At 37.8% G+C, this 18,686-nt stretch overlaps 1 protein-coding gene across 1 annotated transcript; it reads left to right on the top strand.

The window, feature by feature from the left end:
- The first annotated feature begins 13,315 nt into the window (after nucleotides 1-13,315).
- Nucleotides 13,316-16,633, top strand: LOC100490654 (vomeronasal type-2 receptor 26). The gene is made up of 2 exons (XM_031891762.1): nucleotides 13,316-13,367; nucleotides 15,711-16,633. Exons 1-2 carry the CDS (start codon nucleotides 13,316-13,318, stop codon nucleotides 16,631-16,633), a joined length of 975 nt encoding a protein of 324 aa, XP_031747622.1.
- Nucleotides 16,634-18,686: the final 2,053 nt, after the last annotated feature.

The raw sequence follows: 18,686 nt of genomic DNA, 5'->3' as shown, positions 1-18,686 counted from the left end.
TCCCTACACTACAGGCAATATGGCCTGGGAGAGATACCTCCAACACTGCCAGTCCTATGTAGGAGTAATTTCAAATAGAGTAAGGGTTTGCACACAGAAAACACAAGCACAGTGGCAGTATTGAAAAGTAGTAATCCTTTATATAATATACAGAGGGTTTAACAACAATCAATTTTAACTACCAAATTACAGAAAATAACACATAAAGTTGTAAGATAATACATACCACAAAAATGTGCATAGACAAAAAGAGACACACAGGTTAGCAGATACACTTGCCAAAGATAAGAATTACCCCAACATTTCAGCAAAGAGCCTTTCTCAAGAGGAATCCTAATGCATAAGTTCACGTGGAAGACATAAATACCCTCTCTCATTAAACAACAATTTTTCTCTCACAGCGAGCACCTGGCTTACTTTCGGGTACGTGACGTCACGAATGCCGACATCACTTCCACAGGAACAATTTCCCACAGAGTAACATGGCCTTTTTGCGTAATTTAGTGCACACACATAGTCGCGCGCATTCGCACATGCGCGCAATTTCACGTGTAGGGATCCCCAAAATTGGCCCCCAGAAGGGTTCCCATTTAGACAGGCACTAGAGCGTGGCCTCATGGGATTTGGACACCTAAAAGTGGTCCTAGTTGTTCTTGTGAAAAAGGGCATTTCTCTGTAGTCCAGTCAGTGGCCACTAGGTGGTGTGTTAGAATATAAAAAGGGACGATTTCCTGGTTCAGCAGGTTTTCTAGCCCAGGACCTCCCTCTGTTCAGAGGCTTACAACGGGTTTGCATTTAGAGGTACTAGCTCGCTCGAGGAGTGAGAGGTAGGTTATTTAGTATGGGCAGTCATTGCCCCTACAGGAGCCAGTGGGATTAATATCCCCCAACACTACATCGCTGGAGTCAGGGTGTATTGTGTGTAGTTAGGAGATTCCTAATCCAGTGGGTGCTCAGGCGTGAGTATCGGGGTGAGTTCTCAAAGGGGTGTCCGCTTGGCGGGAGTATCTGGGAGAGCCCTAGAGAGGGTCTTCTGGTGTGAGTACCGGAGGGAACCCCAAATGAGGATCATCTGGTGGGAGTACCGCGAGTAGCCCCAGGGAGAGAGGGTCTCCAAAGGGAAGTGTGTGTGTAACCTGACATATAAGTGTGCTCCTGTATAACCTGCCTGTCTGCAAGTAATAAACTACATTCTACTGGTTCAACATCACTCCAGTGTCCTGTCTCTTCATACAAGGAGGATCCTCACTTCCTTGTAAGCAGTTACCCCAAAGGAAAGGGGCAAGGTACCGGGAGTGGGCTACACATGTATGCGCATGTAGGTGTATTATTTCAAGCACATAGCAGGTACTATTGGCATATTAACCAAACTCGTATCATAGCAACTGGTCATAGCAGCCAACCATAGCAACCAATAAGTTGCCCTTGTTCAAGAAAAGCATTATTAATCTCAATGCGCATATACAAAAAGAGGGATATTTATAAAAATAAACCGTACATATTTAAAATATACCATTATGATGGCACATCATTTACTTAGTGAGAGGCATAAAATCCTTAGAAATAAGAACAGTGGTAAAAGTGAAAGTGCATATTCTGAGAACTAAATATTACACATAAAATTAATAAGCATAGCTTGATAGGTAAACTGCTAATATGCATACCATATCATTCAAAATCCATATATTATATAAGTCCTTCCTTCTCTCACAAAAATTCATTATTCAGTGAAGTAATCAGATTTATATACTTAATAGACAAAGTGACAGTGCATATAGTATAAGCATGGCAAATCTAAAAATACATAGGGCTGATATACAATTTTTGGTTTTTTTTGCACCAAACACCTATATTGTTTTTTTTGACTGTGAGTGCCCTCCATTTATCTATATTTATTATAGACCTATGTAGGAGCTCAGAACTGCTCTTTCTAGCTCAGCCCTAACTGCCTTACACCCCTAGAGTGGTACTATAAAGGGAGCTATTCCTGCCACTATCTAATGCCTCATTCACGGGGCCCTGTTCCCCGACTATAACTAGGCCTGAGCCCCGGGCTCACAGCAACACCCACCCTGTTCCTCAGGTGGAAGCAAAGAGGAAGTGCCACTCCTTTCCCAGCACTATACCAAAGTGAGGCAGGAAGTGGTCACCATTCATGCTAGCCAATAGCACCCACATGTGTTAATGAACTTACTTAGATACATTCCCTTCTCCCCAGTGACTAAGGGAACTGAACCTGTAGGGCCATAGAGGCCATTTAACCCTATGGGTTCCTACAATACCTTTCTTGGTTTAAGAATATCATTTTAAATGGTGGAGTGAATTATTTGCTATGTAAACCGAATAATTTAGAGATAAGAACTAAAGAGAAATAACATTTACATTTCATACATATGCTGATGTAATTTATGCTTCTGCCTCCCCTTAATTATAAATGAATGTCATGACAGCTTTCCACTTGTTCATTTAAATTAATCCCCAAATAAATTCTGTAATCACGCTATACTCCTATATTAACCTGTAACTAGCATTATCTTATAATTATAGCATATACCTGCTAATTAATTTTAATAATCATTTTCTAGACCAGTAACCATAGAGTATATAAACTTATCTCTGCATTTGCCCAATGTATTTGAGCCTTTCTATCAAGCATCAATAACCGAACAACTTTGTTGCAGCAAAACATCCTTCTCATGAGGTAAGAAGTTCTGTCTCATAAGAATCTTTACAACAGATTTGTTCATAAATCATAATCACTGTATCTTCTGTATAAGAGATTTTCTGTGTTCAAAATAGTGTTGCCACTTGGCATGTACAGGCAACGTGTGTGGGGCTACGGGCTCACTACAAGGCAACACAAATGTTTACATTTATATTTACACTGTACATTAGATATTTATGCAGCAATGGCCTATGTAAAAATGAGGCACAGAAAAAAGTTTGTTTCCACTATTTTCACAATCATTAGGTTTTTTCTTGAGCGCCAACGTACTTTAAATAACTTGAAAAAGGATGACAGTTACTGAGCCATTGAATTTAAGAACATAGCTATTATCCAGTTCCAGAGTTAGCTGTCCCTTGATTCAAAATGCAAATATTATTAAAGTATTCCATTTGATGATTTATAGTATTTTTGGTACATTTACAATTGTAAATGGTGTATTGATTGTATTTATGGGGAAAAAAGAACACCCCCTATCTGCCTATAATCCCCTCTAATGTACTTGTACAGAGTAATCATGTCCCCTCGCAAGCGCCTCTTTTCCAGAGAAAACAACCCCAACCCTGACAGTCTCACCTCATGGCTTAAATCTCCCATCCCCTTTACCAGTTTAGTTGCAGTCTCTGCACTCTCTCCAGCTCATTAATATCCTTCTTAAGGACTGGAGCCCAAAACTGCACTGCATACTCAAGGTGAGGCCTTAACAGGGACCTATAAAGGGGCAAAATTATGTTTTCATCCCTTGAGTCAATGCCCTTTTTTATACAAGACAGCACTTTATTTGCTTTAGTAGCCACAGAATGACACTGCCTGGAATTAGACGAAAATCCCCAGCTCCTTCTCAATTAAGGATCCCCCCAACACAATATATTTTAGTGTATAACTTGCATTTATATTATTTTTTACCAAAGTGCATAACATTGAACCTCATTTTCTAATTAGCCAATTTTTCTTTGCCAGTTTTCCAATTTTAGCAAATCGCTCTGCAAAGCTGCAGCATCCTGCATGGAACTTATAGTTTTGCACAATTTTGTGTCATCAGCAAAAATAGAAACAGTACTCTCTATGCCCACCTCCAGGTCATTAATAAACAAGTTAAAAAGCAAAGGACCAAGGACTGACCCCTGCGGTACTCAAATAACCACACTGGTCCAATTAGAAAATGTGGTGTAATAATTCCATTGGTCCTAAATACTCTTTATTACTCAGTAGGAAATATATAAATACATAAATAGAAACTGTATTTTACAGCACAGAGCAGAACAGTATGTCTGATATCCACTCCACTGAATGCATTTACAGCAAGTGTATTTTCACTATAATATAGACTCTGTTTTTTCTTTCCTTTCCAAACAACAGGCCAATAAACAGAATGGACTTGCCTCTAATTACCATTACACTTTGCCGTCTGTTGCTAATACTTTTATGGTACAAAGATGGTGGATGTGAAACATTAATAGAAGGGTGCAGACTGGTTACTGAAGAAGTCAGTGGCTATTCTCTCCCTGGAGATATCACACTGGGAGGCCTCTTTCCTATAAGTGAAGAAGCAACTTATCCTGTAATAACCTATAGGGAGCGTCCACAAACTGTTCAGTGCAGACGGTACGTCCAACTGTGTTTCGTCCAATTGTTTTCAGTATAATATCTGGTTTAACGTATACATACAGATATATAATTCATTATTTGGAAACTCCAGTATCCAGAAAGCTCTAAATTCCAGGTTCTTTTTGGTTTTTAATTATTTCTTTCTCTTTGTATAAGCTGCATTGATCCACAATGGTGGCAAAACAATCATTTTTGGGTTTATTTTATGTTTACTTTTTTTAGTAGATTTAGGGGCTGATTTACTAATCCACGAATCCGAATTAGAAAAATTCGGATTGGATAACGAACATTTTGCGACTTTTTCGTATTCTTTGCGATTTTTTTTCATCGCCGTTACGACTTTTTCGTAACCGTTATGACTTGCGTGAATTGTCATGACTTTTTCATAGCCATTACAAATTTCGTGAATTGTCGCGACTTTTTCATAGCCATTATGGCTTTCATGAATTGTCACGACTTTTTCATAGCCATTATGACTTTTGTGAATTGTCGCGACGTTTTCATAGCCATTATGGCTTTCATGAATTGTCACGACTTTTTCATAGCCATTATGACTTTTGTGAATTGTCGCGACGTTTTCATAGCCATTACGACTTTCACGAATTGTCGTGACTTTTTCGTATTGAGCGCTCAAAAAATTCACGACAATTCGCGAAAAAGTCGCAAAATACCGTTTCCAATCATTACGAAAAAAACGCATTCGGATGCTTTTCGGATGTTCGTGGATTAGTAAATGTGCCCCTTAAGGTTTGGTAGTAGTAGTAGTAGTAGTAGAGTTTTATTGTCATCCCAACAATATACTTACAACTACACAGTGGGATGAAATATCGTCCTCCTGGATCAAAAAGGTGCAATACATAACTATAATTACTATAATAATAGAAAATAAATAAAAAAAAAATTCCAGCACATAACTGTGCAACACAAAATCAGTGCAGTGGTAAGGTAAAATGACTAAATGAATAAGCAGTGCAGTACAAAAATAGTGCAATATTACAATTATTGGAGAGGGGTAAGCAGCATTATAAACATTGTGTTTTGTTTTTTTTTGTTTTCCTTTCAATCATGCAATACAATAAATGTGCAAAATGTGATAATATTCAAATAATTATGAATGTAAACTTACACACTTATAACTTTATTAATTAAAAGAAAAGTGTTATATACAAACAATATTATATAGTGTTATGTAGTCCAGAAAAGGTGTGAAGTAAAGAATCTAGTGTAGAGGAGGGCAGCATGGTGTTCAGGAGCCAGACTGCTTGGGGAAAGAAACTATTGCAGACTTGCTCCTGATGCTGCGGAGCCGTCTTCCATATGGAAGAGGAGTAAACAATTGGTGGGAAGGATGGTAGGGGTCAACCACTTGGTAATCCAAGTTATAAAAAAAAGCTCACCCTGGAAAACCCTAAGCACTTCAGATAATAGATGCCATTAAAATGGCCACATTGATGTGTGATGACATGATAGATAGAATGGGCTTGGTATAGTAAGTGGGCCTGACATACAGCTGCAGCCCCTTTCCTTCATGCCTCCAGATTTATGGTTTATAGTTTTTGAATTATTTGCTTTCCTTTTCTTCATCTTTCCAGCTTTGAAATGGGGGTCACTGACCCAAGCAGCCATCATAATGCGCATGATATACATATAAATATTTACATTAAGGACAGTATTCATAGTCCTTTGAACACTTTGTCTTTTTGACAGTTTGTTTTCTTTTGTTTATAAGTTTTAATATTAGATTTTATAGCTGCCTACTCGCAATGGTGTTCGCAATCATGGAAATTAATGCATCAAATGATCTTTTACCCAATATAACGCTGGGCTTCCACCTCTATGATTCCTGTTATAATGAGTTACGGTCACTAATAGGAGCAACATGGATTTTATCGGGGGAAAAAAATGGAGTGCCAAACTTTCACTGCAACAAGGATCTTATGCCACTGGCTATTGTTGGCGACTTGCCCTCTAAGGCCTCAGAGCCCCTAGCAAGGATCTTGGGATTGTACAGATATCCGCAGGTACATTACCCCTTTGTAGTAATGTTAAACTACTCTCTGTGATTATAATTAGAATAAAAACCACAGGATCAAGGAATGAAGTTGTGGCTAATGTGTCACTAATGGCAACGGCAAAGTTCAAATGCTTAAAATCATGTGACTTGTAGTCATATAAACAAGAAAGTTGAACATTTTTCACTGTGCTGCTCTCTGTTCTCTTTAACCCTTCCTTATCCTAATTTGTGAATGCAAATTAGGATTAGGTTCCGTATTCAACCGCATCTGTTTTGAAGGTTTTGAGTTCGGCCAAATCCGAAAAAGTGAATTTAATGCATCCCAAGCAGAAACCCAGGCGGGAGCCCAGGAATTCCCATCATGTTAAGGGTGATTGTAACTGCAGGGTTCCTAGTTGCCAATAGATGCACTTGCACATGATTTACCAGAAGAGACAGGACAGCTGCAGTGGAGCTTTGCCCAATATGGAACTGTAAGGACACAAGTACTTTCATTAATGGTGTCAGTACCTGACATATCTGCATCCAAATTAATTGTGATCATACTGTGTTTGTCAATTGGATGCTAGGTTGTTTATATTGGCCCTAGTATTTCCATCCACACATGCTCCTTGCTCTTCTGCATAGTTGGGTTGAGCACCAATATGTCCGTCTTTCCTCTTCTGATGAATCGTGTGCAAAAGAGCCTATTGTAACAACATTAAGATACACAAAGTGACATTAGCACAGCATCCAAGGTTAAAAAAAATATCTTAAGGAATACTGTCATGGGAAAACAGTTTTTTTTTCCAAAGCACATCAGTTAATAGAGCTTCTCCATTAAAATCCTGTATTGAAATCCATTTTTTAAAAATGCAAACATATTTTTTTATATTTCATTTCAAAATTTCACATGGGGCTAGCCATATTCTTCATTTCCCAGGGTGCTACAGTTATGTGACTTGTGCTCTGATAAACTTCAGTCACACTTTACTGCTGAGCTGCAAGTTGGAGGGATATCCCCCTCTCCCAGCAGCCGATCAGCAGAACAATGGGAAGGGAGAAAGATAGCAGCTCCCAGTAGGTATCAGAATAGCACTCAATAGTAAGAAATCCAAGTCCGGCTTGGGACTCCTCCAGTTACAGGGGAGTAGGAGAAAAAATAGGTTACCTGAAAACAGTTCTAATGTGTAACACTGGCTCCTTCTGAAAGCTCAGACTCAGGCACAATGCACTGAGACGGCGCCTACACACCAATATAACAACTCTTAGTTCAAGAATACAATTTTAGATAGTAGAGCAAATCAATTGCTATGTAAACACTAGACATAAAAGTATTTAGAAATATACCATAAGTATACCATAAAAATCATGACAGTATCCCTTTAATAAATATAATTTAATAAATATTTTCTACAGATCTAGTCACCTACTGCAACTAATCAGCAAGTACCATTCACATTAACATCTCTTGAAAGTCAAATGTTTTATTACTTGCTAAGGGTTAATGCAACTGGGTAAAAATTGTCTTTTATTACATTACCCAGATTAGTTGATTTAGGAAAAATATCTGATTGCTAACAAGGAGTTCTGTTATAACTTTATGTTCCTGCACTAGAGGCATTGTTGGCAAAACCTTTCTATGGATTAGCAGTGCTGGGTGTTCCCTTTAGGGGTAAAAATGGAAGGGCAAGTGTCTTTTTCCAGCCCAGTACAAGTGTAATTATGTAACCAATGCAGTCATTTGGGATATATAACTATCCACAGAATGACAGGGTTGAGCTATATCTGTTCTTATTGTTTTTCAACAGATTAGCTATGGTTCTGGGCTGCCTTTGTTGAGCAATAAAATTCATTTCCCATCCTTCTTCAGGACAATACATAATGTTGAGTATGAGTGGTTTGCCATTGCTCGGTTGGTTAAGTACTTTAACTGGACCTGGGTGGGTGTTATTTCCTCAAACAATGACTTTGGAATATTGGGTGCTCAAATTGCAATTAGAGAAATAGAGAAGAATGGTGGATACATTGCATTTCAAGAGACACTTCCTATAATCAGCTCCATGGAGTCTTTCTACCGTATCATTGGTGTTGTCAAGAGATCCACAGCAACAGTGATCATTTTATTTTGTACCATAGAAAACATTTTCCCTTTAATGGAACAGGCTTCTTTTCACAATATCACTGACAAAGTGTGGGTGGGAACCTCAGGCTGGTCCATTAATTCTAATTTCGCTAGGAGAGACATTTTAACAACCTTAAATGGGAGCCTTGGATTAGCACCTCAAAAGGGGAAAATTCCAGGCTTTAAGGAGTTTCTTTATAGCATCCATCCTTCCAGATTTCCAGATGATCCTTACATGAAGTCATTTTGGGAGACTGCTTTTCACTGTATTTGGCCAGGAAATGATACAGTCAATAATACATCTCCAGCACTGCTTAAAGAAGACATTGTTTGGTGCACAGGAGAGGAGAGACTGGACAGTATTGATCCCAATATATATGATGTCTATAACTTTATATATTCATATAGAACACATAATGCAGTCTTTGCAGTAGCTCATGCTTTGCACCAGATGAAGAACTGTGTCCCAGGGAAAGGGCCTTTCAAGAATGGATCTTGTGCTGATATTTATAACCACCAGCCTTGGCAGGTACTGTATATAATGCACAGATTAAGTTGTGTGAGGGAGCTGCATTCATTCATTTCATAGAAATGTTTCATTAAAGTCAGTGCTGAAAAAGCCCCTGTATATATTGTGTGACAGATGCAATGGAAAAGGTCATTATTTGGTGTATTTCCACCAGTATTTAAGGTGGGATACAAATGGCGCCAGGTAAAATACCTGGTTTCACAGCAGGTAATGCTGTGTTGAAGTAAATCTCCCTTTAAGGTTTGATTTGGCCAGCTGTAGGGAGCTGCCTGATTAGGCTGCAGGTGAGCAGCCAATAAAAGGGCTGTGTGATTTAGAGAGGGAGTTGGAATTGAACCTTGACTGTGTGAAGGTCACTCTCAGAGCAGGGCACAGGGCAGGAGGGCTGTCTGTGCTAGGAACTCCCAGAGGAGCTGGGGGTGCCTCCTGCCATTGCAAGGAGCAGAGGGAGTTGTGACCAGGCAGATGAGTGCTGAGAGGGCTCAGCAAGGCTTAATGTGAAGCCTGAGTGTTCCAGAATGTGGAACTAACCCTGGAAGGTGAGACACCTGAAGGAGGGATATATCACAACCCTGAACTGTATGTTGATTAACTGTCTTATGTTTCTGTTGGGAAGAATTGGCCCTAAATAAACCTGTGTTTTGCCTGAAGATGTGGTGTCCCTGTCTCTATGCTCCAGATCCTCTGCATGCCTGCCTGCCTACCATTGCTAATTCCCCCAAAATTGCGTGTACAGGCAGTCAGCATGTCACAATTGTTACAGGATATTATGATTTCATTAGATGTTCCTTTATTCTTTTCTTTCAAGTTATGTGTAGTGGAACTGTTCTTCTATTTATGTGCAAATATCTAGTAAATGCATTCAATCTAATGTAATTATAAAGTAGCTTAATATAGAACTTTCTGTGTTGTTGGGTATATTTAAGGCATCTATCCCCATAAAACTGTTGCATGTATGGGATATGTTGGATATCAACAGTGTGGAGATGTTTAAATAGCAGTGCACATTGGGTAAAAAAACGGAGAGTTGCTGAACAAAAAGTTAAATAATTGCACATAATAAAAAAAAATGAAGACCAGCTGCAAATTGTCTCAGAATATTATGTATGTCATACTAAAAGTTAACACAACTCCTTTAATGTTGAATGTGCCTGCAGTTTAAGTCTGATTAATGTCATCATCATTTAAATGCACCAGTTCCATTTATATTACATTAACCTCCTGTGATCTGTTTAAAAACATTAATATTTAATTCATAGCCTTAGAAACAGTTTTGTCTGGTATATGAGAAAGTCAGCTGTAACGTAATAGTGCCATTGGCTACTTATTTTGTAACCATTAGCCAACCTGACATAAGTCTTTATATTCCTCATTGTTACATCTTCCAAATTCCATTGTTTTTTACCTGTTAACAAAGGATTTAGATTGAATCATAAGTTTGAAGTCTGGTTTAGAGTTGCCTGTTCTAACTGCCACAACTGCACTCATGTGAGGACCTTATAACGCATTGGGCCAGATTCAATTTAACAAGAAAAAGGTTTATCATATGAAAACTCATGGACAAGATTCAATTTGAGATGCATTTCAATTTTCTCCCTGAATTGAATCTTATACATTAATTTTCTTGTGACAAAACCTTATCTATCCGGCCTTTTCTGACCTGCCCTGTGGAAAAGTTTAGAATAAGCCAAAAATTATCTTTTTCCTTTTTGGGGATGACTTCTGGGGGGGGCTGAGGTTTGGAAGGGAGGGTTACATATGGCCCTGACATTCTTCTTAATTTTACCTGCTTGACTAGCTGTTACCTTAATACCCAGAGGAATTCAGAGCAAATGAAAATGAGTGGCTTTGAGCTTCCTTTAATACAAGCTCTCTCTCTGCAATGATTCTGTATTCCATCAGTCTTACGTATTGCAAACGAATTATACAAATAGTGCCATCTTTTCTCCTAGCTGCTTCATTACCTCAGAAAGGTAGACTTCAACAACACAGCAGGAAAAAGAATATATTTTGATGAGAATGGGGATGTCCCTCAATCTGTGGACATTTTGAACTGGCAGCTGTTCCCTAATGGAAGTAATCAGTATGTCTCTATTGGTAGTTTTGATTCCGGCTCTCTAAATGGCGAGGGGCTCAGTATTCAGCTAAACAAGATTTTATGGAATGGAGGACACAGCCAAGTAAGTTTTATTGGACTTTGGTAAATCATGCAAGTGGCATCAAAGGGTTGCCAATATTATCATTTATGGGATGGCAGTGTTTGCTGCATCAAAAACCTTTTAGTATAAAATCTACTAGGTAAAGGTCAGATGTGTAGTTAGGCAACAGCAAAGGAAGTAGTGAACGATGTTAGCGAATAACGAGTTAAATACAACTCATTTATCAACATTATCATTTTAGTGGTTTCTGAAAGCACAAAAAAATATATTTTTCACTAAAGCCACAAATGTCAAGCCATTTGTCAAAAGCCTTTTCTAAAACGTTCAACAAGAAACAAAAGAAATGTGGATCAAATGCAAAAACTGAAATCCTCATTTTTGTTAAAATTTTCTTGTGATTACAAAGCAAATGAAGACTTCTGCATGACCTCAGCAGCTTTTAAGTTTTTAATTAGTGTTTCTTGTGGTATTTTTTTCATTTAATAACACATTTCTTAGTGTATTTTTGTAATTTGTACAATTCATGATTTTTACTGCTAAAAAATACAATTTGAGGAAATGAAAAAATGACAAAAGTTAATAAATGGGCCACTTAGTGATGGCAGAGAGCAGTGTTATCAGGCCACAAGCCAATCCTGCCTGTAGACCAAATGCTGATTGATACATTTAATTGAATTGGGCAGATTTAATTTGTTCTCATGAATGTTTTATTTACCATTTATTTATGAGTTAGAAATGAATCATACCCAGGCTGTCAAATACATAATTATTATAATTTCTTCATAGATCCCGAGTTCGGTTTGCAGTGACCCATGTCCCAAAGGCTACAGAAGAGCTGCAATTCAGGGGCAGAAGGTCTGCTGCTTTGATTGTCTGCCATGTTCTAAAGGAGAGATTCTCAACCCAAATGGTTTGTAACATTAGAATTTAGTTTCTGGATAATAGATATTAAGGTTGAGGAAAAAAATCTACAGTTCAATCCATTCTTCTTATTTTACCTAAATACTACCATTCTTCTTCTGTCTAAATAAACAGAACAGGGTGCCTTTCTAATGTTATTTACCACTGCAGGGATGCATTGCCATACATATTCCTGGGTACAACATGACTTCAGTTACACTTGCTTTGTACTTGGTGGGATACGAGGTGCTGTTTGTCCAAAGCACATTTTGTCTACCAAATTACATTCTATATACAAGAAACAATCTCCAGTACACAGAATTAATGTGTGGACATATATACTGGTAAAATATATACAAAAGATATATTTCTAGTGAAGAATGAAAACAAAAATCAATTTTGTGCACAAAAGGATATTATTATATTACAAACCCCATTCTGTAAATTTTAACAAGCATGCTATCTCACAAATGTACAACATCCATACAACAAAACCAGTTATGTGTAAAATTACTTACAGAATGATTTATGTAAAACAAAACATTAACAAAACATATAATGATATAACTGAATAGCATATTCCAGCTAGATTTTCAACAAATCAACAAAATTAATACTCAGTTCCACAAAACTGATAAAATATCCATTCTGTGAAACAACACTGTCAATCAAATTCCTGAACCAATAGGAAACAAGCATATTCATTTCCAATAATATGCAGGGTTTAACTGGAGTCAATTTACTGGTCTTCCCACTGTTTTAATTTGTCTATAAAGTGTTAACCACCCACACATGAAAGGATTTGTTTAACAAGATGAAAAGCTGCCACAAGCTGCATTATCCCTAGTGCTGAGGATACTGTCTGGCCTGCTATAGAGGGTGCCCTCTAATGGATGCTGTGTTGTAGCATTTTAACCAGAAGGTCTTCCAAATGGATGAGAAATATAGTGCTGTACTGATGCTGTGCCCCAACACTGATGTAATGATGTTTCTAGGGATTTTGTTCCTGGAAATGAGAGTTAAAGAAAACAAAACAAAACAAAAAACATTAATTTGATAACTTAAGGTGAGACGCTATTCCTATTATCTTCCAGCTTAACCCATCATTATAACAGGCCTAATATCCCCTCATTAACATACAAGTCAATAAAACATAATGGGGCTGATTCACTAAAGGTTATTAATCTTTAACGCATAATTTTATGCGTTAAAAAATGTTTGTTAATTAAGTACCGATTCATCAAAGTCATTTCGCATGCGTTAAAACTCATATCACATGCGCAAAAATCCCAATTATCACAAAGTGTTATTTCCGTCGCATTTCCGAGGTAATTATCGAATAGAAATAATACTAACACATAATTCAAAGACATATTTAAAGTGTTAAAAGCATAAAATGTGGCGATAATTACTGTGAAACTTAACGCCTCCCAGGGGTAGGCGTTACTAAACACAATTGCAGCTGGTGATTGTCTGTGGTGACAAGATGGAGTTTGCAGTCGGATTTTTTCAAGTATGTGATCGTCCCAGAGTGATGCCTACTCCAGTTTTCAGGGAAATGGTAATTTTCAGAAAGTAATGGTTACGTGCGTAATAGCGTGCGCTAATATCGCGTGTTACGAAATAACGCATAAATATATTGCATGGTTTAAAATATCGCTTAAAAATCTGTCATTGCAACATAAATAGTGACAATAACATTGCTTCTTAATTCAGACAAGTGTCTTTTTTGTGAATCGATCGTAAATTCTCCAAATATAAAAAGTGATAATATTTTTAACGCATGCTAAAAATAACACCCATTTTTCAACCTTTAGTGAATCGTCCCCAATGTCTTAATTCTATCATATTAACCCCTAATATTAGCAGCATAACTACTTATGGGTGAGGGGGCCCTCAGTAAAGTACAATACACCAGATATTTATAGTAGCAATGTAACTCAGTACAGATACGCACCACGTGAGTACAGTATAAACCATCTAAACTCCCTCCAAGGATACCAGCTGATTCACATCATTACACTACAACATGAACTTTCACAACTTTACATAAAGTAGTAGTGACCCTAAAAAATTTGTAGATGACTGTTAGACTCCAATGTTTGGCTTCCTCCTTTTATTGTGTAGTATTGTACTAAACTTACAGCAGTCTCTTAATAATGTGCTTATCTATAGTTTAACTACTACATTATGTAGCCACAGGGAAAACAAACCAGTGGGCCCCACATTTGGCGCACCGGCTCAAACCCCAATAGTGGCTGCAAGGAGGAAGAAGGGGGTATGCAGTGTGAGTTGCACACAGGGTGGGGGTGAAGGCTGGTAGCGGTGGAGAAGTTGGCAACTGAGGTGAGGGGCTCCTGGGGTGGCAGCCCTGGTGGACCCTGGACACCCCTGCCTGCCCACCTATATCACTGATCCAACTCCTTCTGCATCACCACTCCTCGCCCTGCATTGTTGTCTCACCCCTCCATGTCCCCAATTTGCCCCTCAGGGTCCTACTCCCACTCCCTTAGCTTTTCTAAAAAAAAAAAGAGGGGGCAATCATAATTCATAATAAGGGGATATTAGGCCTATTATAATGATGAGTCCTATTTAAAATTCATTTTAGCTGCACAATCCAGAGAAACATCATTAGATCAGTTTTGTACCACAGAATCAGTACAGAGTTAAAGTCCTCCATCTGTAAGACATTACATTTAATAACCGGTAGGGTTTAACAGCTGCCCTTTTAAGAGTGTTTCTTCTTTGTTAATGGTTATTGCTATATAGCACAGCCAACAATAGAGGGTGCCCTCTATATCAGGCCACACATCATCTATGCACTAAGGATGGTGTAGCCATGTGGGGCCCAGCTCGCAGTTTTTTTTAATCTTGTTAAATGAATCCTGAATTTATGTGATTCTTATTGGTTCAGTAATTTGACTGACAGCATTGTTTCACAGAATCGATATTTTATCAGTTTGGTGTGACTGAGTATTTATTTTGTGGATAGAATGAATTCTGTGCTATAGAATCATCCTTTTTGCCACAAGCATTTATTTTGTCATGTAACAATAAACAAAAATACTGCAAATAAACATATGCAGATTCCAAACAAGTACTTCTAGAGGCCACCATGTAGTCCCTGTTGTGTGTAGTCACATTATAAGAAGTGCCAAAAGTTTGAACAAAGTCAGTAGCAACTGCAATATTTGAAGCACTCCATTGAATACTTTTAGTCACTTTTTGCGTTGCAATTTTCAATCACATATATGTAGTGCAAAGTCCATTTTATTTATACTTATTGCACACATAGCGGCACATTTACTAATCCACGAATGTCCGAAAAGCGTCCATCGTTTACGAGCGCTCAATAGGAAAAAGTCGCGACAATATACGAGCAAATCGTAACGGCTACGAAAAAGGCGCGACAATTTACGAAAAAGACGTAACGGCGACAAAAAAAACGCAAAAAATACGAAAAAGTCGCAAAATATTCATTTCTAATCCAAATTTTTCCCATTCGGATTCGAATTTGTGGATTAGTAAATCAGCCCCATGGTGATTCAGATTGCAATTGTGTATATGGTGCAGAATCCAACCAATATTTAGCATTCCCGTCCAAAGCTGCATCCAGGGGCATTCATACTGTGTCTTTTTCTCTCTGTATAACATTGTTTCTGTTATTCTAGATGACAGTAAATGTCTCAATTGCCCAGAAGACAAATGGCCTGATAGCAGAAAAGAAGAGTGCCTACCAAAGCTCATTCAGTTCCTTTCTTATGAAGAGATACTGGGCTCCGCTTTAGCTTGTATTTCAGTCTTGTTTTGTCTCCTTACATTTTCAGTGTTCTGCCTGTTTATAATCAAAAGAAAGACCCCCATAGTGAAGGCAAATAACAGAGATCTCAGTTACCTACTTCTCATCTCCCTCATGTTTGGCTTCATGTGTTCCTTGGCATTCATTGGCAGACCCAACCAGATAATGTGCATGATACGCCAGGTCATGTTTGCTGTCATTTTTTCACTTTGCGTTTCTACCATACTAGCAAAGACTATCACTGTCGTAATGATATTTAGTGCTACAAATCCAGACAGTAAACTAAAGAAACTAGTGGGACTACGAATACCCATTTATATTGTCCCAGTGTGTACCATGGTTCAGGTAATTCTATGCATAGTTTGGCTGACCACAGACGCTCCATTTGCAGAGTTCAATATGGAAGCAGAAATAGGAATAATAGTGATTGAGTGCAATGAGGGGTCCAGGGTGTTATTTGCTTCTGTCTTGGGGTACATGGGTCTCTTAGCTTCCGTTAGTTTATTTGTTGCCTTTCTGGCTAGGAAGCTCCCTGACACATTTAATGAGACCAAGTTCATTGCATTCAGTATGTTGGTATTTGCCAGTGTTTGGGTGACATTTATACCTGCTTATCTTAGTACCAAGGGGAAACAGACAGTGGCAGTAGAAATCTTTGCCATTCTCTCTTCAAGTGCTGGGTGTCTTTTTTGCATCTTTTCCCCAAAATGTTATACAATATTACTGCACCCAGAAATGAACAACAAAGAGAATATCACAGGGAGAAATACTCAAAACCGAGGAAAACAATTTTGATTATGGCAGCTCAACTCATCTGCATTTTATTATAATTATGTATATAACTTGATACCCACATTTTTAAAAATGTTACAGATTCTAAAACATTAATATTTCTACTTTTCATTATTTATGAAAATAGCTGCCAACATAGTCAGTTTAAATTTGAAAAGCAATCATATATGACCCTGTTTAGAACTCTTCTGGTTTAGAGTTTTCTCATGTTTCAACCTTGGAATGTACCATGTATCTGAAACATAAACATAGTGAGGTTTGAAGCGTAATCTTAAAGAATATTATGTCTTGTCTATGGCATGTTTTGCAGAAAAAAGAATACATTGAGGTAGCATAACATTTTCAAAACAATCATTGGTCTGTTATTTTTTTAACTCTACAGTCTATGATGAAATTAAAAAATATATACAGGTATGGAACCTGTAATCCAGAATGCTTAGAATCTGGCATTTTCTAGAAAATAAACCCAATAGGATTGTTTTGTCTCCAATAAAGATTCATTCTACCTTAGCTGGGATCATGTACAAGTTTTACAAAGAAAAAGGAAAACTCATTTTGAAACATTTAATTATTTCATTACAATGGAATGGGAGAGGGGTGGCATGGCTGCATGGCGTGGGAGTGAAACGTGCCTGTGCTGAGCTCCATGTTGCAGACCGATAAAAAGTGGATTTTGGTGATCCCTAGCTAGATGTGGAAGTACAACAAGCACACACCATCTGCTAATTACTCCAGGCACAAAGACATACCTCTTTCGGGCAGTATTGTATGTATGTATGTATGTATATCTTTATTTATAAAGCGCTATTTATGCATGCAGCGCTGTACAGTATAATACATTAATGCATTACAGGGGGTTATTAAGATAATAATAGATAAATACAAAGTATAACAATAAATACAAATAAATGACTAAATAAATACAAATAAATACAAGATACAGTTGCAATAAGTTAAGAGTAAAAGATACAAGAGGATGGAGGTCCCTGCCCCGTAGAGCTTACAATCTATATGATTGTATTAGACAGTTTTCACCCAGAAAATCTGAAGTAAAACAACAAATATAACTTCAGGGTATGCGCTTGCCCCCCATTCATTTGAAAATGTATATAGTTATCCTATTCCTACTTATACTGAAGGTTCTCAAACTCTATAGGAAGCTTATTAAACTTTTCTTTCTTCCTTCTCCCTATTAACCCTTTCCCTACCCCCTTTTTCTTTTCCATTTCTCCCTCCCCCTCTTCTCTATATAGACCTTTTTAAGCCCCTTACAATCTACTGTACCTTTGCAAATAGTATTTGCAAACTGATGTTTTGATTTTCTCTGATTGAGAAAACCAGCCTCTCCAACTAGCTACAGACCTATTTCACTAATAAACAATGATATGAAACTCCTGACGAACATCATAGCAACACAAATGAAACCAGGACTTTCTAAACTTATACATCTGGATCAGGCTGGTTTTCTCCCTCGAAGGGAAACTAGGGACAACCTCAACAAGGTACTTAATGTTATTCTAACTGGAGAGCGTAGCAACACCCCCTCTTTCTCCTCTCCACTGACGCCAAGAAGGCTTTTGATAGGTTGAGGTGGGATTTTATGTTCCAATGCCTGAGGCATATTGGACTAGGCTAGATTACTCTAAAGTGGATTTCATTGCTTTATTCGAATCCTACAGCCAGACTCAAAATTAAGAACCCATAAGCATACAAAATGGAACAAGACAGGGTTGCCTGCTTTCCCCACTTCTGTTTGTGCTAATGCTAGAACCCCTTCTCTCAACTATCCATAAATAAGAAATTTACAGAGCAAAAACTAGAGGGAATAACACAATTATTCACTGGACAGAGGAGGTGCAGAATATTGGAAAACAATTATAAAATTATCACAGGATGGTACAATACACCAGTTAAACTAAGCTAAATCTTCCCAGGAACATCAGATAGCTGTTGACATTGCGGATCATCACCGGGCATCTTAATACATATACTATGGGACTGTCCTGAGATACAAAACTTTTGTACTAAAATACTACAGATTTGCAATGATAAATTA

This window comes from Xenopus tropicalis, chromosome 8, assembly GCF_000004195.4.
Source record: "Xenopus tropicalis strain Nigerian chromosome 8, UCB_Xtro_10.0, whole genome shotgun sequence".
In the NCBI taxonomy this organism is placed as follows: domain Eukaryota; kingdom Metazoa; phylum Chordata; class Amphibia; order Anura; family Pipidae; genus Xenopus; species Xenopus tropicalis.
The sequence above is the reverse complement of the archived record's forward strand: the minus strand, read 5'-3'. Positions and strand labels throughout refer to the sequence as shown.